Consider the following 21,139-nt stretch of genomic DNA (forward strand, 5'->3'; position numbering starts at 1 on the left):
CTTCTAAAAAAATGAAACCCCAACTCCTGTCTATTAACTAATAAATGAATATAAGATATGTTGTACAGTCTAAGTTTTTTATTAAAATCTCATCAGCATTGTGTTCCAAAGCGCTTGCCTAGGAATGGGACCTCTCCAAAGTGATTTTTTTCAAGGGCACATCTTTATCCCCTCACTGTAGAACCCTGAAAAAGCAGGGATTCCTTTTGATTTGGTACTGTTTTTGATTGTCATTAAATACAGCAAATAGAAATGGGTTCCATTTGTGCCTTTAAAATAGACTCTTTTTCCCTGAAGGGAAGAATAGATTGGGGTGGCTTAGGCATAACCACCGCTGTTTTTAAAAGGTTCGGGAGATGGAAGTCTAGATGTGAAAAATTACCCTCTCTCAGTGGGAACAAAGCTGTAGACATGGAATACTATGAAAATCTAATGGTAACCAATACCTAATTTGGTCTAGTAAGAATTAGAGCTTCACCTGGGTGTTCAAAATAAATCAGTAAGAATTTTGAGACCCCTTTCAGATATTGCAGAAAAAAATCCTGTTAATACTGAAGGCTACTAGAGTAGCTTAGAGTTTAAGGTTAAAAAAAAAAGGTCATAGTGTTATTAGTTTTTATGCATTTGGTGATAGACTGGTGAAGCATCTAGTTTCTATAGTAATAGATGCTCTTTAAATGTAAACTCATCCTTCCTGAGAAACGGACCTTCACATATATTTGGCAGCAGGACTACTCTGTTGACTAATTGTATGGTAGTCCCTTCTGGAGGTAGGTAAAGGATTAATAGAAATACTTTTGCTTAGAGAAACAGAGGAAGTCACCTAGGAAATTAATGACCCAACTGGAAGTAGAACCTAGTAGTCTGGGACTGAGTCTACATGCTGTTTTGGTTGGGACTTCCTCTACCAAGTTCCTGTTGTTGAACATTCTGTTGTTGTTGTTTGTTTTCCTTTGTTTTCTTTTTTGGTCTCTTAGTTGTTCCTCTTCTTTCTCCCCAAGTTTTCCTTCACTGAAAAACTCTTTACTTCCACAAGTCTCGCCATTGTTTTTGTTCAGTTATACACAAGGAATTCACTGTTTTGGTGGGAGTCCTTCTAAAAGCCTCTCTGACTTCACTTTAAGAACTATGCAGATGAAACTGAGCTATTGAGGACTCCCCCGCCCCCACCCCCACTGACAATAAAAATGTTTGGTCTCAAGCCTCTTAAGTTGGAAGCAGTGGCTCCTGCTGGGCTGGAATCCTTGGAATCAGGATGTCGTTGGGCTGATGGTAGGTGGGCTGTGTCACAGGGCTGATGGCTTGTATACCTACAGGAGGAGTTCTCTGGCCACACCGTTGGTACAGCAGCTCCTTCCAGGCTCATTCATGGAACAGGCATGGCGGCAGTCTTGGAGAAGAGTGCCAGCCCCGGTCAGAGGTAATTTTGTACTGAAGAAAGGTGAACAAGACCAGTAGGAAGCTCCCATAAGGACCAGGGGAGGGATGAGGGTGGATGAGATGGGGAGACACATTGTGGGCTGTTGGGGAAATTAAAACCTCTGTTAAGACATATTTACATAATATATATGCTTCAATGTGTAATTCATCTAGTCCAATCATCATAAGTGACTGATACAACTGAACTGACTAATGTTATACGTCTGTGAACATTTTTACTTAATCACAGTTGTCACCATTACCTGCCCTCCTGACAAATCCTACTCCTTTCCTTTGAGCAAAGAGAACATAATGACAGGCTACTTTTGTATCTGGCCCCAACTCCCTTTTCAAGAGGAATTATAAACCATCTCTTTCATAAGCCCATGCTCTGCAGGAAGTGAAAAAGTGGTCTATTGTTTTCTATATGTCAGAAAACGAATGGATTCCTATATCCCATAGCAATACCAACCTAGTATAAAACAGTAGATCATGATCTTGCTGCCAATAAGATGTGACTGTCATAGCCCGTTCATCCAGGCCAGAACTATGGCGACTGAAATAATACTCCAAGGAGTGCTATTTAGAGCTAAAGACCCTTGTTTGCCACTGGAAAGACGGGATTCTCTGTGGGGGCGGTGGGGGTGGGTGGGGACTTGCTATGCATTTTCAGTTAGATGTATTGGGAATATTTGAGATTATTGGGGTTCCCTTTTATGTCATGCAGAACCGGATAAAACTGGATAAGGAGAGCATCACATGTTTGAGCTGTTGCCTCACACAAGTAGAAGCTCTCCAGTTCTGGAGCTTTTGTATAACTTTTTTTTTTTGGATAAGCACATCCTGGTAAAGTGGTAATTATGAATTGGATTTTAAAATAATAGTTGTACTAATTATTTTTATAAGCTTCCTGAATTAGCCTTAGGCAGTTGGTAGTAAAATAATAACAGAAGGGAAGTGGGACACATCAAGAGGTGCCAAAGTAGGTTTGAAATTTTGTTAGTCCTAGTAACTATAGTTGTAGCCTGTGACATAGTCAAAATAATTAAGTGTCTGGGGGGTGGTAAATAAAACAGCATATATTAATGCTCATAATAAAATCATGTCCAAAGCTATCAATGACCACTTTGGGAGAAGTAGGAAATGTTGAAACAAATAGTCATGGAAAATGACACTTCAATATTTGGGAAGATTACTATGAGTAATTTAAGCTATCATTTTAATTGTTTCAAAGATATTCCAAGATCTTAGCTAGAGGTTGCTAGGAAGTTTACAAAATAGGATTTTAGTTAAAGTTTTTATTATGGAACTTTTTCTGAATGTAAATTCGACATTATAACTTCGGTTTATCCTTTTTGTGATAGTAGAAAACAATTTTCATAATTAAGTAAATTTTCATAGTTTGAAAGCTTTTGAATCTTTGATTGTATTTGATTAATTTCACAGTAATATTCTAATATTTTCTGATCATGTAAAGGGAATTCAGTTTTATTCCACCATTGTTTAAAACTTAATCTAGGTAGCAGTATGTACATTTCTTGTCAAATAGTTGAGTTTTAGGATTTGTGACCTTTAAAGGTTATAAAAAATGTATTCCCTTTCATAATCTTAATATTTAAATTAAATATATGTAGTAGTTTAAGTTATTCTATTCTGCTTTCCCTTAATTTCTTTGTGTCTTATTAGTTTAACACTATTTGTTGGATCTTAAAAATAAGAAATCAAAGTAATTAATTTGGGAATAAAGCAGCTAATTATTTAAAAAAAAATCCTAAAAAAATCTTTGCTGATCTCTCTTAATATATTTAGTTCTATTTTTGGTAACCCTTATTATTTTAATTATCTTATAAACTTTGACATATTTTACAACTGTTGATATTCCACATAGATTTGAGGGTAAACTTTTATATTGGTTAAAAGCCAAGATCTATCCCATGAATTGCTACTGAGTTTTTGTTTTTTTGTTTTTGTTTGTTTGTTTGTTTTTTGCTTTTAGAAACAAAACCCCATATATTTAATTTGTGTTTATGGAAGGTGAAAATATTTTAATGTGGTTTGAAAATTATGATATAGTATTGCTAACTAGGCAAGAAATAAATGCTATATTCCATTTGAAAGAAAAGACGAGAATCCCATCTCCCCAGTGACATCCAATGCCTTCTTCCAACTTACTGATAGCAGTGACCTATTCAGAGCTGTTATATTGAGTCCAGACTGGTAGGATTTCCAGTTCAGAATTCTTACACTCTCTTCCACCTCCCCCTCCCCACCCCAGTAATGCTTTTATCAAGAAAAAAATGGTATATAAAACTAAAGGGAATCCATTAAACCATTTACAATATGAGATCAGTATCTTATTCAAAGAATTTACAGAAATTAGAGAAAGTAGCATAGTTGGAGATTATAAAACATTAAACTTGTATTTGCTAATTAGTAAAATTGTAGCTATGGATGGTAAAACGCTTCCACTAATTGGCTTACATTTGAAAATAATTTTGTTCTTAAGACATCAATAAAACAGGCTTCCTGCTTTCTTAACTTTGTTAATGACTTTTTTTTTTTTTTTTTTGGCATGAGCTTCTAAATTAGGCTATCCAGTCTATGCTTGTTAATGTACCAGTCATTTGTGAATTGACTTTTATAATAAGTGTAGAACTGTGTAAGAAAGTGACTGACATTGTTAATGCATGAAGACCAGCTGTCAGAGGGTTTTGGTTGTATATTTACACAGTGTGACTGGTTCCTATCTTAAAGTTAGTGTACTGTGTTTAGTCCTTCTTTATTTAAAAGTGAATCACTAATTTCACTTATCTTAAAATATTTTAATAGTTGAGACTAATAATCATGCTTTTTATGGGGATTTTGTAGCTTTGTGTCAAGACCATATTTTTGACAATATCAGAAGCTTTTAATAAGGTGCTTGCTGCTGAGCTAATGATACGCTTTTGGTAGTATTTCTTATACCTATCTTCAATAGACAGATTCAGGCTAGTGTGAATGTAATAATCAAGCCTCAATCAAACCATACTTAGTATGACAAATATTGCATTATACTGTAATTTAGGTATTCATGCTTCTGATAAAGGGCTTAATTCGACTCCTTGAGGAACCGGGAAAACACTATTGATTTTATACAGGAATGCAAAGTAGCAGCCATTTATAGTGCAAGATATAAATCACTTCCTAATTAAAATTAAATCAAGAGAAATTAAGAATCTCATGGCCTTATATGTAATGGTACACAATCTTAAGTGTAAAATTATATTTTGTATCAATTGTGTTCCTGTGCATGGGTTTCTGGGCACGAAAAATTTTGCAGCTAATCTTAATAGAAGCAGATAATATTGACTTGAAATTTCTCTTAATTTCTTTCTGTAGGAACATTGCAGTGGACTAAACTACTTATTCCAGATATAATTTGTTTATTTTTGTCTTCCCTTTTAAGAAAATGTCAAAGAAATTTTTGGACAGACTATTATTCATCACCATATCCCTTTTAACTGGGACTGTGAATTTATCCGACTGCATTTTGGGCATAATCGGAAGAAGCATCTTAACTACACAGAATTCACACAGTTTCTCCAGGTGAGCCTAGTTTTCATAACTGATGTAAATATATACCATTTCTTCTCCACTTCCCTTTGAGTTTTAAGTTTGTTACCAAAAATAGCAATTCCCTGTGGCATTACACCCCCATTTCTTATTTCCCACTTCCAGAGGCAACTTTTAAGCACTCTTAAACTTGTTTCTTTTCAGCAATCACTTTCATAGCTCACCACAAGTATAGCTGCTATCTGTTACCGTCCAGTGCTATTACAGTACCATTCATTATATTACCCACACTGTACGTCTCATCTCTGACTTACGCTGTAACTGGAAGCCCGTACACCCCACTCTCCTCCATTCATTTTGCCCATCCCCCCACACACTTCCCCTCTGGCAACCACCAGTTCTCTGTATTTATGGGTCTGTTTCAGCTTTGTTTTACTTTTTAGATTCCACATGTAAGTGAAATCATATGGTATTTGTCTTCTTTGTCTTTGATTTACTTCATTTAGCATAATACCCTCTAGGTCTATCACTGTTGCTGCAAATGGTAAGATCTCATTCCCCTTTTTTTTTAATTTTTTTTTTATGGCTGAGTAATATTCCATTGTATGTATATACCACATCTTCTTTATCTGTTCATCTATCGATGAATACCTGGGTTGCTTCCAGATGTCTTGGCTATTGTTAATAATGCTGCAATAGGGGCACCTGAGTAGCTCAGTTGGTTAAGTGTGTGACTCTTTATTTCTGCTCAGGTCGTGATCTCACGGTTCATGGGTTAGAGTCCCAAGCTGGGCTCCATGCTGACTGCGTGGAGCCTGCTTGGGATTCTCTCTCCCCGTCTCTCTGCCCCTCCCCCGCTTGTGTGAGCGTTCTGTCTCTCAAATAAATAAAAACTTTTTTAAAAATGCTGCAATAAACATAAGGATGCTTATATCTTTTCAAATTATTGTTCATTTTCTTTGGGTAAATACCCAGTAGTGGAATTATTGGATTGGATGGCGTTTCTATGTTTAATTATTTGGAGGAAACTCCATACTGTTTCCTGAGAGGTTGCACCAGTTTACATTCCCACCAACAGTGCATGAGGGTTCCGTTTTCTCCACATCCTCAACAACACTTGTTATTTCTTACGTTTTTAATACTAATCATTCTGACAGATGTGAGGTGATATTGTGGTTTTGATTTGCCTTTCCTTGATGATTAGTGATGGTGAACATCTTGTCATGTGTCTGTTGGCTATCTGTATGTGTTCTTTGGAGAAATGTCTGTTCAGCTCCTCTGTTTTGTAATCATTGTTTTTTGGTGTTGTAGAAGTTTTTCATGTATTTTGGATATTAACTCTTTATTGGATGTGTGATTTGCAAATATCTTCTCCCATTCAGTACATTGTCTTTTTCATTTTGTTGATGGTCTCCTTTACTGTGCAAAAGCTTTTTATTTTGGTGTAGTCCCTATAGTTTACTTTTGTTTTTGTTTCCTTTGCTTCAGGAGACCTATTGAGAAAAATGTTGCTAAGGCCAATATCAGAGAGATTATTGCCTGTGTTTTCTTCTAGGAGTTTTATGGTTTCAGATCTTACATTTAAGTCTTTAATCCATTTGGAGTTTATTTTTGTGTATGGTTAAGACAGTGGTCCAGTGTTATTCTTTTGCATAGTTTTGTCCAGTTTTCCCAGCACCATTTGTAGAAGAGACTGTCTTTTTCTCATTGTGTACTCTTTCCTGCTTTGTTACAGATTAATTGACCATATGATTGTGGGTTTATTTCTGGGCTGTCTATTCCGGTCCATTGATCTATGTGTGTTTTTGTTCCAGTACCATACTGTTTTGATTACTACAGCTTTGTAATTTATCTTGAAATCTGGACCTCCAGCTTTATTCTTCTTTCTCAAGATTGCCTTGACAGTATGGGGTCTTTTGTAGTTCTGTACTCTACTTTAAAATTTTTCACTTTTTGGTATTTTTCATTGAATTTGAACTGTGGAAGATCAGGAGCTGGTTCTTTCATCTCTCCCTCTCTCCCACAGACATTTTCTGTCTCCATCACCATATAATTCATATCTGAATTACTATAATTTTATAAATACTATGGATGACTGGGGTGCCTGTGTGGCTCAGTCGGTTAAGTGTGTGACTTTTGATGTCATCTCAGGTCACAATTCCAGGGTTGTGGGATCAGGCTCTGCACTGAGCATGGAGCCTGCTTAAGATTGTCTCTCCCCCTCTGCCTCTTTCCTCCACTCGCTAATTTGCTCTCTCTTTCAAAAAATAAAAAATAAAAATAGAGGCACCTGAGTGGCTCAGTTGGTTACACGTCCAACTTTTGGTTTCAGCTCAGTTCAGGATCTCATGGTTCATGAGATTAAGCCCTGCATTGGGTTCTGCACTGGCAGTGGGGAGCCTGCTTGGGCTTCTCTGTCTCCCCGTCTCTCTGCCCCTCCCCTGCTTGAGCACTCTCTCTCTCTCTCTCTCTCTCTCTAAATAAATAAATAAATAAATAAATAAATAAATAAATAAATAAACTTAAAAAAAATACTGTGCTTGACTAAAATGATTACTTTTCTTAGCGTTTCTAGTTTTTCTTATTTGTTTAGTTTTCTATGTATTAATGCTAATTCATTCTTAAATTTTGCCTCACTTATTAACATTTCATTTTAATGTGTTTACAAAATATTATGTATTCTATCAATTTCATCTTCTTGGAGCTAAGAGCTTTCTTTCTTAAGAAATGGAGATAAAATTCACTTAACATAAACTTAACCATATAAAAGTGCATAATTTAAGTGGCATTTAGTACAGTTCAGTGCTGGGCAACCACTATCTTTGTCTAATTCCAAAACATTTTTATTATTCCAAAAAAAAAAAAATTGTTTACTCATTAAGCAGTCACTCCCCATTCCTGTGTCTCCTCAGCCCCTGGTGACCACCAAACAGCTCTGACTCTATGGATTTACCTATTCTGGATAGTTCATGTACAGTAGTCCCCCCATTATTTACAGTTTTGCTTTTTACAGTTTCAGTGGATCCATGGTCAACCGTGGTCCAGTAGTAGATAATCCTCCTTCTGATGTACCATTAGAAGGTCAATGGTAGCCTACTGCTATGTCACAATGCCTACATCATTTACCTCACTTCATCTTATCACTTAGACATTTTATCATCTCACATCATCACAGGAAGGAAGGTGAGTACAGCACAGTAGGATATTTTAAGAGGACAAGAGAGAAAGAGACCACATTCACATAACTTTTATTGCAATATATTATTATAATTTTTCTATTATTTTAGTGATAATCTCTTACTGTGTCCCAATTTAGGAATTAAACTTTATCTTATGCATGTATAGGAAAAAAACATCATATATAGGGTTTGGTTCTATGTGCAGTATCAGGCATTCACTTGGGGTTCCGAGAACATACACCCCACAGGTAAGGGAGGACTACTATTAATGGAATTATACAGCATGACTTTTTGTGTCTGGCTTTTTTTTTTCTTCTTTTTTTTTTTTTTTTTTTACTTAGCATAATGTTTTCAAGGATTATCCAAGTTGTAGCATGTATTAGTACCTTATTCCTTTTTATGGCTGGGTAATATTCCATTGTACGGATGTACTGTTTTTTGTCTATCCATTCATTAGTTAATGGAGCCTATCAATTGGGTGTTCTTACCTTTTGGTTATCACGAACGTTGGTGTACAAGTATTTGTTTGAATAGCTGTTTTCAAATCTTTTGAGTACATCTCTAGATATAAAATTGCTGAGTCATATAATTTTATGTTTAATTTTTTGAGGAATTGCCAGACTGTTTCTCATAGCCCCTGCACCATTTTCCTGGAACTTTCTGACCTGCTTCATGGTTGAAGGCTGGACTTTGTACTTTTTGCATAGCTGTCGGACTGTAATCCCCCTCAGCTTCATACTGGGGAATGCATTTGTCTATCTTTTGTGTTGAATCTTCTGCTTACTGGATTCCATCTCTTTATTATAGTGTAGTTCCTCTTTTTGGTGGAATATTTCCTGTAGTGGCTTCTTGAGGAAAGTATAGTAATTTTTTGTGAGACTTTTCATACCTGAAAACCTCTGTTCTATTTATACTTAGTATGGCTAGGTTTAGAATTCTAGTAGAAATTAGTTCCCTCCTAATTTTGAAAACATTTCTTTTTTGTTTTCTTTCTTCTAGTATTGCCACTGAGAAGTCCAATGCCATTCTCATTCTTGTTTTTTTTTTTTTTTTTTAAGTTGAGAGAAAGGGCGAGAGGGAGAGAACTCACCTGCATCTCCACGCGAGCTAGGGAGGGACAGAGAGAGAATCTGAAGCAGGCTTGGTGTCGTCAGCATGGAGTTGGAAGTGGGCCAAAGCAGGGCCTGATGCGAGGCTCGAATTCGTGGAAATTGTGAGATCATGACCTGAGCCTAAATCAAGAGTCAGACACTTAACTGAATGAGCCATGCAGGCGCCCCCATTCTCATTCTTGATTCTGTTTTGACATTTTTTTTTTTTTTTCCCATTCTGGAGAGTCAGATTTTTTTTCCTTTTCTTCAGTGTTTTGAAATTCCATGATGATATTCCTTGGTGCTGGGCATTTAGTGGGCTTTCTGAATTTGAAAACTTTTGTCCCTCAATTCTTGAAAATATTCTCATTGCTTTTTTTTAATTTACTTCTATTTTCTTTCTTTATGGAACTAGTAAATATATTAAATGTATAATTTAGTTTTCTCTCCCACTTTCCGCCTGAACTTTTAGTAAGTTTTTAATTTTTGTTACATTTAAAATTTTCAGTTCTTTTTCGTTTTCTGAATATTCATTTTTAAAAAATAACATATTGTTCTTTTTCTATAGGTGTACTATTTTCTCTCACTTCTCCAAATATATTAAAGATAGGTGATTTTTTTCTTCCTGTGAATTGTCTGTTTTCTTCAATTTTCTTTCTTTTTCTCTGTTTGGGTTTTTGTTTTTCATGTTAGTGGCTTTTCTTACAGTCATTGGTCCTCTGCTCATATTTAAGATTGAGGCTTATTGGGAACTTTGGGTTCATGGTATTACTTATTAACTCTAAACCTTATTATAAAGTTTGCTGTCTCGGCTGTCATATTGGGGACCCTTTAATGTCTGTATGTTCAGGTCTTTCTTTTGCATTGGGGACCCAGAGAATAATCATCTAGAATATTAGATCTGGCTATTGACATTATGGTTGCTGAATAATTCAAGAGGGTTAGAGGTCTCAACTTTCAGTGTGGAGATGGACTTTGATTTTATTACCTCTTTTCCACTGTACCTGGTCTCCCCTAGTCCAGATCCTCTATTAAATTCTCTAGGCAGTGAGTCTCTAGTCCTCTACCAGGGTTGGGAAAGGCCACAATCCTGGCTACAGTGAAGTAGTGCAGGTGACTAAGTGAGTTTTAAACAGACTTCCATCTGAGCTTCCTGTTTGTAGCTCCACCTTCACTGTCACTTGTGAGAGTACTCGTGTAGCCAGTTCCGGAGTTTTTAAGGGGTCCTGTAATGTACATTGCATAGCTTTTTGGCTTTTCCAATGTCTAGTTTTCTTTTCTTTTTTTTTTTAATGTTTTAGTTTTTATTTTTGATTTTGAGAGAGAGTATGTACAAGCAGGGGAGGGGCAGAGAGACAGGAGAGAGAGAATCCCACACAGGCCTCCACACTGTCAGTGCAGAGCCGGATATGGGGCTCAAACCCGCAAACTGTGAGATCATGACCTGAGCTGAAATCCAGAGTCAGATGCTCAACTCACTGAGCCACCCAGATGTCCCTCCGTGTTTAGTTTTCTTGACTCTGCTAAGTCAGTTGTCGCTTGCCTTTCTGCTCTACAATCTTAAAAAATGTAGTTGCTGTCTTCTTTTCTGTTCTCTTTGTCCTTGAGTTTCTGTTTTGCTTTTAGTTCCTTTACTGTGATTTTTAGTGAAGAGTGAAGTTTTGGAAGACTGCAGAATTACATGTACTAGTTCATTCTCATTCAAAGCCACAGTTTCTGAAGCACAGCAGTTTTCATCTCATAGTTAGATGAAATGCATTTCCAGGTGTCTGAGATCTTTAGCTTTAGCGTAGCTTCCTTTTTTCATCCTTTCCCTCAGTTCCCCTATCCACACTTGAAATCTGGAAGCAGACTTACTTTATTTTTTATTTATTAGAATATCTTTATCTTTTTAGATAAAGCATCTTTTTAGAGTATTTTTATGTATTTTATCTTTTATAACCCTGGGGTATTGTTTTACTTCATGAGCGTGATCACAGTTTGAAAACTGTATCCTTTAGGTGTGGTTATTTTAGTATACATGTTGCCGAAGCGAGTGCTACGTGTGGTTATTTGTAGAACCCAGTGCTTGTTCTAACACTTGCACTGTTAGTGCCCACCTGACTGTCATTGGAAAATGCTCACACTTGAAAAGTTGAAAGTATTATATATTTGAGAGATGATTATTTAAAAAAGAAATGTTCTTTCAACTAGTATTTTTTAAGATTTCTCCAAAGATGGTTTGTTCTTCTCATTGGTTGTCTTGCATTGTCTGAATGTATTTTACAATATCTAATTCTACCCTGATATACTAACTGTACTACATAAACTGAGAGCTTTAGATATGGGTTTTTTTCCCCCTTTGTTTGCTTCTCATTTTGAAGTCATTAATTTTAATTTTGTAAACTTTTTATTTTTAAGGATTTCAAATGTATTTAAAAATAGAATAGTGTAATGAACTTCCACGTACCCATCAACCAGCTTCAACAGTTATTAACTGTTGGCCCATCTTGTTTTGTCTGTACTCTTCACTGTGCTCCCTCCTGGATCATTTGGAAGCCAATCCCAAACACTGTATATAGTTTTATCTGTAACTTTAACTATGTATCTTTTTTTTTTTAAACGTTTATTTATTTTTGAGACACAGAGAGACAGAGCATGAACAGGGGAGGGGCAGAGAGAGAGGGAGACACAGAATCTGAAACAGGCTCCAGGCTCTGAGCTGTCAGCACAGAGCCCGACGCGGGGCTCGAACTCACGGACCGTGAGATCATGACCTGAGCCGAAGTCAGACGCTTAACCGACCAAGCCACCCAGGCGCCCCTAACTATGTATCTTTAAAAGATACATAGGAGCCCTCCGATTGCTGACCTAATAGAAAATAGAAAATCTGTTCTTCCAGTATTACTCTTGCAATGAGGATTCTGCTCTGTCTTATTAATATAAAAGTTCACATTTTCTTCAGTATTGAGTGTCATTAATGAGGCTTCATCATGTCCATGGCTGCCACTGGATATTTCTGAAAAATGAAGACATACGTGGGAGAAGACAAAGGTGTAACAAAGACATAGAGAAGGAGGGAAAAAGTAGTGAGTAAGGGAAAACATATAAGGAGAGGACCTATGTCTATTTCTGATGCTGCTTAGGAACATCCTTTCTGTGGGGGAATACTTTCAATCATATTTTAAGGTTGAAATAAAGACCTAAAATTCCTGCTTCATTTGAAGGATGATAGGGTTGGAGCTGAGGTGATAGGAAGATGGAGTGAGTAGGGAGAATGATGAAAGTAGAAGAAGACAGAATTCGCAAATATGTGGAGATTATATAACACGCTCCCGAATAATTCATGGATCATAGAATAAAAGGAACGTTAAAAAAAAATATCTTGAGACAAATTAAAATGAAAACACAATATACCAAAATGTATGGGATACAGCAAAAGCAGTTCTGAGAGAGAAGTTTCTGATGATAAACACCTACATTAAAAAAAAAAAAAAAGATCTCAAACTATCTTTACACCTCAAGGAACTAGAAGAAGAATAAACTAAGGATAAAGTCAGCAGAAGGAAGAAAATAACAAAAGTTATAGCAGAAATAAATGAAATATAATGTCTAGGGAGACAACAGAAAATATTAATAAAACTAAGAGCTGGTTTTTTTTAAGATATACAAAATTGACAGATCTTTACCTAGATTGACAAAAAACACATAGAAATGAAAGACACATTACAATTAATAAGAGAAATACTAAGGATCATAAGAAACTTCTGTGACCATTTATATACCAACAAATGAGGTAACCTAGAAGAAATGGATAAATTCCTAGAAACATATCCAGTCTACCAATTCTGAATCATGAAGAAATAAAAAAATCTAAACAGACCAATTACTAGTAAGGAGATTGAATCAGTAATTAAAAATCTCCCAGCAGAGATAAGTATAGGACCAGATGGCTTCCCTGGTGAATACTACCAAACAACTAAAGAAGAGTTAATACCAATCTTTCTCAAATTTATCCAAAAAGTACAAGAGGAGGGTACATTTCTTCCAGATTCATTTTACAAGACCAGTATTAATCCTAATACCAAAGCCAGACAAGGACACTGCAAGAAAAGGAAATTACAGGTCAGTATTCCTGATGAAGGTAGATGCAAATAGCCTCAACGAAATATTAGTAAACTGAATTTAATAGTACATTAAAAGGATCATGTACCATGATCAAATGGGATTTATTCCTGGAATGCAAGGATGGTTTAGCATATGCAAATCATTAAATGTGACACATTAACAAAATGAAGAATAAAAATCATATCATCTCAGTAGATACAGATACAGAAAAAGCATTTGGAAAAATTCATTATCCTTTCATGATAAAAAGTGCTTAGCGGGGCACCTGGGAGGCTCAGTTGGTTAAGCATCTGACTTTGGCTTAGGTCATGATCTCGCAGTCTGTGGGTTCAAGCCCCGTGTCGAGCTCTGGGCTGACAGCTCAGAGCCTGGAGCCTGCTTCGGATTCTGTGTCTCCCTCTCTCTCTGCCTCTCCCCTGCTCGTATTCTGTCTCTCTGTCTGTCTTGCTGTCTCAAAAATAAATAAACATTAAACAAATTTTTAAATGTTTAGCAAGGGGTGGGGTGCCTGGGTGGCTCTGTTGGTTAAGTGTCCCAACTTCAGCTCAGGTCATGATCTCACAGTTTGTGAGTTTGAGTCCCATGTGGGGCTCTGTTCTGACAGCTCAGAGCCTGGAGCCTGCTTCGGATTCTCCCTCCCTGTCTCTCTGCCTCTCCCCACTTGAATGTGCTCTCTCTCTCTCACTCTCTCTTGCTCTCTTTCTCTAAGATAAGTAAACATTAAAAAAAAAATTTAAAAATAATGCTTAGCGAGGTGTGCCTGGGTTGCTCAGTCAGTTAAGGATCCAACTCTTGATCTCGGCTCAGGTCATGATACAGTTTGTGAGACTGAGCCCCATGTTGGACTGTGCACTGGCAGCACAGAACCTGCTTGGGATTCTCTGTCTCTGCCCCTACACTCCCCCCTCTCAAAATAAATAAGCATTAAAAAAATATTTAAAAAGTGCCTAGCAAATTAGGTACAGATGGAACATACCTCAACAAAATAAAGGCCCTGTATGACAAGCCCATAGCTCACATCATGCTCAACAGTGAACAGCTGAAAGCTTTTACTCAAAGACCAGGAGCAAAACAAGGATGCATATTCTTACCACTTTTATTCAAAAAAGTACTAGAAGCTTTAGCCAGAGAAATTAGTCAAGAAAAAGAAGTAAAAGACATCCAAATTAGAAGGGAAAAAATACAATTGTCCCTTTTTGCAGATGACATGATATTAGATATAGAAAACCCTTAAAGACTACGCACATGCACACAAACTCATCAAAAACTGTTAGAACTAATAAATGACTTAAAGTTTCAGGGTACACAATCAAAAACAGTTGCACTTCTAATTAGGTTTTTTTTTTTTTTTTTAACGTTCATTTATTTTTGAGACAGAGAGAGACAGCATGAACGAGGGAGGGTCAGAAAGAGGGAGACACAGAATGTGAAACAGGCTCCAGGCTCTGAGCTGTCAGCACAGGGCCCGACGCGGGGTTCAAACTCACGGACCGCGAGATCATGACCTGAGCCGAAGTCGGCCGCTTAACCGACTGAGCCACCCAGGCGCCCCCAGTTGCACTTCTATACATTAGCAATGAACTACTGAAAAGAGAAATTAAGAAAACCCCATTTATAGAATATCAAAAAGGATAAAATACTTGAGAATATATTTTACCAAGGAAGTGAAAAATCTGGTCACTAAAAACTGTAAGATGTTGATGAAAGAAGTTAAGACACAAATAAATGGGAAGATATTCCATGTTCATGGATTTGAAGAATTAATGTTAAAATGTAATACCCAAAGTGATCTATAGATTCAATACAGTCACTATCAAAATTCCAGTGGGCCTTTTCACTGAGAAAAAACAGTCCTAAAATTTGTATGGAACCACAAAAGAACCCAAATAGCCAAGGCAATTTTGAGAAGAACAAAGCTGGAGACATCACATTTTTAAAATTCAAATTATGAAGCTATAGTATTCAAAACAGTATGGTATTGTCAAAAACAGACACATAGATCAGTGGAACAGAAAGAGAATCCAGAAATAAACCCATGCATATATGATCATTCATTTTTGACAAAGGAGTTAAGAATACACAATGCAGAAAGGGTAGTCTTTTCAATAAATGGTGTTGGGAAAACTGGATATCCATATGCAAACGAATGAAACTTGACTCCTATCTTATACCAGACAGAAAAAACAACTGAAAATAGATTAAAAACTTGAACATAAGACCTGAAACTTTAAACTCCTAGAAGAAAACATAGTGGGGTAAGTTCCTTGACTTCAGTCTTGGCAATGATTTTTTGAATTAGACACTGAAAACAAAGGCAGCATAAGCAAACAAACGAGTGGGACCACATCAAACCAAAAAGCTGCACAGTAAAGGACTCCATCAACAAAATGAAAAGGCAGCCAATGGAATGGCAGAAAATATTTGCAAACCACATATCTAATAAGGGACTAATATCCAAAATATGTAGGGAACTTTACAACACAGTAACATACACACGTACATATATATATACACGTGTGTATATATATATACAGAGACATATACACACGTATATGTACATGTATATATATACACAGACACATATGTACATATATACATATGTATGTATCCCAGATACATACATATATACATATATATACACACGCACACACACACACACACACACACACACACATATATATGTGAACAACACTTTCAACTCCATAAGTTAATTAATTATAAAAACTAAAAATGGATAAGAGACCTGAATAGACATTTTCCCAAAGAAGACATATAAATGGCCAGGAAGTATATGAGAAGTTGCTCAGTCTCACTAATCAGGGATATGCAAATCCAAACCATAGTGAGATGTTACTTCATATTTGTTAGGATCTCTATTATCAAAAAGACCAAAGACAACAAATGCTGGCAAGGATATGGAGAAAAGGGAACTCTGTACATTGTTGGAAAGTAAATTGGTGCAGCCACTATGGAAAACAGTCTGGAGGTTCCTCAAGAAATTAAAAATAGAACCACCAGGTGATCCAGCAACCCCACTTCTGGGTATGTATGCAAAGGAAACAAAAATCACTATTTCAAAGAAATAGCTGTACTCCCATGTTTGTTGTACATAGAAACAACCTAAGTGTCCATTGAGAGGTGAATGAGTAAAGAAAAATGTGTGTGTATTCACACACAATAGAATATTGTTCACTCAAAAAAAGGAAATCCTGCCATTTGCAATAACTCAGATGAACTTGGAGGGCATTATACTAAGTGAAAGAAGCCAAAGAAAGACCTACTACAAGGGATTGCTTCTTTGTAGAACCTTAAAAAAAAGTTGAACACAGAAACAGAAAGAATAGTGGTTGACAGGGGCAGGGTGGGGGTGGGTGGGTAGGGGGGCGGAGGCTGGAAAAAGGATACAAACCTTCCATTATAACATGGATAAGGTCTGGGAATGTAATGTATATCATGCTTACTATGGGTAATAATACTGTGTTGTATAATTAAAATTTGCTAAGGAAGTAGAACTTGAGTGTTCCTATAAAAAAAGGTAACTGAGGTGATGGATATGTTACTTAACTTGGTGGGACTCCTTTCCCAATGTATACATGTACCAAATCATGTTGCACACTTTTTATATATCACAATTTTGTCACTTTTATCTCAATAGAGTTGAAATTTTAAAGAAGTAGGAGTAGGGTAAAAAAAATAAATAAAAAATAAAAAAGTAGGAGTAGGGAAGAGACAACTTTGTCATATCATGCTGGTTGTTTATTTTGTACTCTTTCATATTTACCAATTGAGTTTTAGTTTCTCCACTTCTGTTGTCTTTTCAAAAAAATCCAAACATTTAGATGTTGGGTGATAGATGTTAAAATACCTTAGATGTTTCCCTCAGTATTCTCATTTAATTTTTTTAAGACTATTGGAACATTTAATAGGTTTGATATACTTGTCTCTAGCCTGCCAACCTGCTAAGAAAAAATATTTTTAAAACTTATTAAATAGCATACAAATAAAATCTAGAAAGCCACATAAAACAAATACATAGTTTAATGAATTATAAGACAAACCTAAGATAATTTAAATGTCTTTGAATTACCAATGAACTATCACAAGCCCATAGGAAAATAAATTAGTAAAGTAATGAGACTTTTTCCAAAACTGTTCAAAAAATTTTTTTTAAATGTTTATTTACTTAGAGCATGAGCAGGGGAGGCGCAGAGAGAGAGGGAGACATAGAGTCTGAAGCAGGCTCCAGTATGCCAGCCGTCAGCCCAGAGCTCGACATGGGACTCAAACTCACGAACCATGAGATCATGATCTGAACCAAAGTCAGATGCTCCACCAACTGAGCCACATAGGCACCCCGCTACCAAAACTTTTAAATATCAGAAAAAGCAACATTGACTTGTAGGCTTGTATAAATATGGTAATGAAAATTGCAGTATTGTATCTGTGAATAATATATATTTAGATATGAATATTATTTTTAGAGTTGCAAATAGTGTGAAAATGGTACCCAATAGCACCATTGTTATGTTGTGGTAACAGATTTATTTGGATTATGTCATAGGTCCTCAGTGCAGAAATGCTCCACTTTTCACTTTTGTATAGTATTCAGCATGTTACTGGCACGTTTTATTGTTTTTATTGATATCATTTATGACAAAATGTGACTGCTGAATAATTGAAAAGTTCAGTGATCTTCTGGATTATTTTACAGTTTATGAGTAACTGCTGCCTAAGCCAGACAGTGATAGTTGAACACTAGTTATCAGTTTGTTATTTATAACTTTCATGTTAGAATTACTAATTATTGCTCTTACCAGTCAGTAGACTTTCTAAGTTCATGTTTTAAAAATTGTTTGAAAAACGGTGTCTAATTCATTGAGAGAGAAAAAGAGACCCTTTAATTACAGTATTACATTGAAATACTGAAAATGAATCTAAACTTTTTTAAGTTTGCTCATTTGAGAGAGAGAGTGCAAGTGGGCAAGGGGCAGAGAGAGAGAGAGAGAGAGAGAGAGAGAGAGAATCCCAAGCAGGCTCTGCGCTGTTAGTGCGGAGACTGACACACGGCTCAGTCCCACAAACCGTGAGATCATGACCTGAGCCGAAAGCAAGAGTCTGACGTTTAACTGACTGAACCACCCAGGTACCCCAAATCTAAACTTTTATTTCAAAACGTACCCTTGGGAGACACTGGCAGCACAGAGCCTGCCTGAGATTCTCTCTTTTCCTTTCTCTCTCTCTGTGCCTCCTGCTTGCCATTCCCCCACCCCCCCCCTCTCAAATAAATAAACTTAAAAAAAAAAAGGTACCCTTGGATAAGAATGCCTTCAAGCAAGAAAGAATACATTTTAAAAGCTGAATTAAAACACTAAGAACGGTTCAGTGTTGAAAACTTTTCAAGTGCATTAAGGTTTTTTTCCTCCTCCTCTTTCTTTATTGTCATGCTATGATTCATTCTTCCCGAGGAGTACTGTGTAGTACATTTTCAGGAAAACGTGCTTTTTAAAAGAAATTAAAAGTTTTGTTGTAAATTCAGAGCTGTGCAGTGTTCATTTCTGTAGTAAGTGCATGCAAGGGAAGAATGTCCTCCTTTTTCAAAACATGCAGTTGGGATGTGCTTTAACCAATCTACTGTTCTATTTCTAACTTCCCTCTAGGAGCTGCAGCTGGAACATGCAAGACAAGCCTTTGCACTGAAAGACAAAAGCAAAAGTGGCATGATTTCTGGTCTGGATTTCAGTGACATCATGGTTACCATTCGGTCTCACATGCTCACTCCCTTTGTGGAGGAGAATTTAGTTTCAGTAAGTAGAAAGCAAGTACTTCAATTTTCTCTTTCGTTAACGTTTTTGAACCATTGGGTCCTGGCTCGCCTCCTTGGACACACCTGACTGTCAGCTATTCTAACTTAATGTTTGGTTGGTAGAAGGTAAACAGGTATGTGTAAGGGAGGTGGGAGTGCTGTGATGGTGAATAGTCTTTCCCGGATCAAGTTTTTTTCAGAGCCACCATCGTGCTCTCCTATATTTCTAAATTGTTTATTTCCATTTACAGAGTCCAGTGAAAGAAAACAAGGGAGTTTGTAGACAGGGGTGTGCAATTACTTTTCCCAGTGGGCAGGGCAGTACTTCGCCCAGACACTGCTGCCTTCACCTTGGCCTTTTTCCATCCCACCAGGCTCCCAAAGCCTTGCTATAAAGATGGCTCCTTCCTTTGTTGCCTGCAGGGTGCTGTTTGCTAGAGGAATCATCACTGGCCTCTACACTGTTTTAATAACCATGGCCGTGGCAGAAGGTATGGAGGAAATATGTGGGCATCAGCCAATGTGGCTCCCTCCTCTCTCTGCCCCTTCACCTGTGCATTCAGTCTGCATGGACCAGACGGTTTTTTTGTTCTGTCAAACTGCTAATCTCTATAAAGTAATCATCTGGACCAATAGCAAACTGATGTCATTCACTTCCTCACAAAGAGTGCTGAAACTTTCCTCACTTACCAGTTCTCTTGTTCGTGCATTGTACTTATGTATAAGTTTTTGATTGCTGCTTGTTTTATATGGAGGGAAGCCAGTGAGTGCTTTTGTTGTTTCAGCTGAAGATCATTATCCCTGATTTAGACCGGGGTAGAAAGATCAACTTCTGTTCTTTTTCTTCAGTGAATTTGAACATGGAGCATGTCACTTTGTCCTACACATTTCACCTCCTTGACACCCATCTCCCACTCCCTGAACCCTTACCTCATACCCTAGCCAAAAAATGAGAGAAGGACAGAAAGAAAGGGAGAGAAGGAGGAAAGGGCGGGGGGTGGGGGAGGGGGGAGAAAGGAAAGAAAATCCTACAGAGGGGGACTCTCATTGCCTTGGAATGAGGGGACCCATTTAATCTTTTCCAATTGGGTTACATAGACCTATTATGGCTTCAACTTACCAAATGCCATTTCAGTCCCTGAAGGAATGTATTAAATAATTTGAGTTCTCCTTTTGGGTCACTGGCATCCAAATTCAAGCTAATACAAATATCATCTATATTTGGGTTAAGGCATGTATGTGAGGGATGGGTACATTTGCCCATCATTACCTACACTATTCTTAGTAGACCTTTGTGATTAAGGTCACACTGGTATTTCCATAAGTATTTCTTTGAGTTTTTATTAGAGAATGTTTTTAATCATATGGGTTCCTCTGACTCCTGGCGTAGAAATTAGGCTTTTGCAAACTATGAAAAATGTTCTCTTTTGAGTTTATATCCAAGTGGTGGGCAGAGGGAGAACTTACCTCTTCACCCTGCAGAGGTAATGAAGGCCAGATTGCCCCCCAGCCCCATCACTCCCCAGGCACAAGAGAGCCTCTTTTGCACTGTTCCACTAAAGATGTAATTTATAGTGAATAAATCCTCCCTAGATTTTCTCTACATTTTTTGGAGTTTTTGGTAGTTGTACCTTTCGTGATGCAGATTCAGACTGTTAAATATCTTAATTATAGTAGTGGTCTTTAAAAAAAGAAAACAATTAGGAAAGTTGATATAGTGAAATAGTTTTAAAATATAAAGTTACCACTGGTTTTTGTGTATGGAAAAAAAGCAAGTTTAAAAAATACTCTGTATTGTACATTGATGTTTGAATTATCCTAGACTAGCAAGAGTTCATAGTTGAGGATCTTGAAAATCCTGTTTAAATAACCATTATTTTTGATCTGTGATAATTGTATTTGTTGTTTCTGACCTTATAGGTAGATGAACCGTGAAGTCCAACTTCCAGATGTTGCTTTCTTCCTTAAAACCTAAATTACATAGACCT

General features: G+C 36.8%; 1 protein-coding gene across 2 annotated transcripts in view; it reads left to right on the plus strand.

The window, feature by feature from the left end:
- The window catches only part of SLC25A12 (solute carrier family 25 member 12), a 128,070-nt gene that overhangs the window by 59,091 nt on the left and 47,840 nt on the right, over positions 1–21,139 (plus strand). For both annotated transcript variants that reach the window (XM_047869897.1, XM_047869896.1), the window contains 2 exons: positions 4,865–5,004; positions 19,006–19,152. In XM_047869897.1, coding sequence (XP_047725853.1) covers positions 4,865–5,004; positions 19,006–19,152 — 287 coding nt within the window. The remainder of the gene's footprint in view (positions 1–4,864; positions 5,005–19,005; positions 19,153–21,139) is intronic.

Source organism: Prionailurus viverrinus, chromosome C1, assembly GCF_022837055.1.
Source record: "Prionailurus viverrinus isolate Anna chromosome C1, UM_Priviv_1.0, whole genome shotgun sequence".
Lineage (NCBI taxonomy): Eukaryota > Metazoa > Chordata > Mammalia > Carnivora > Felidae > Prionailurus > Prionailurus viverrinus.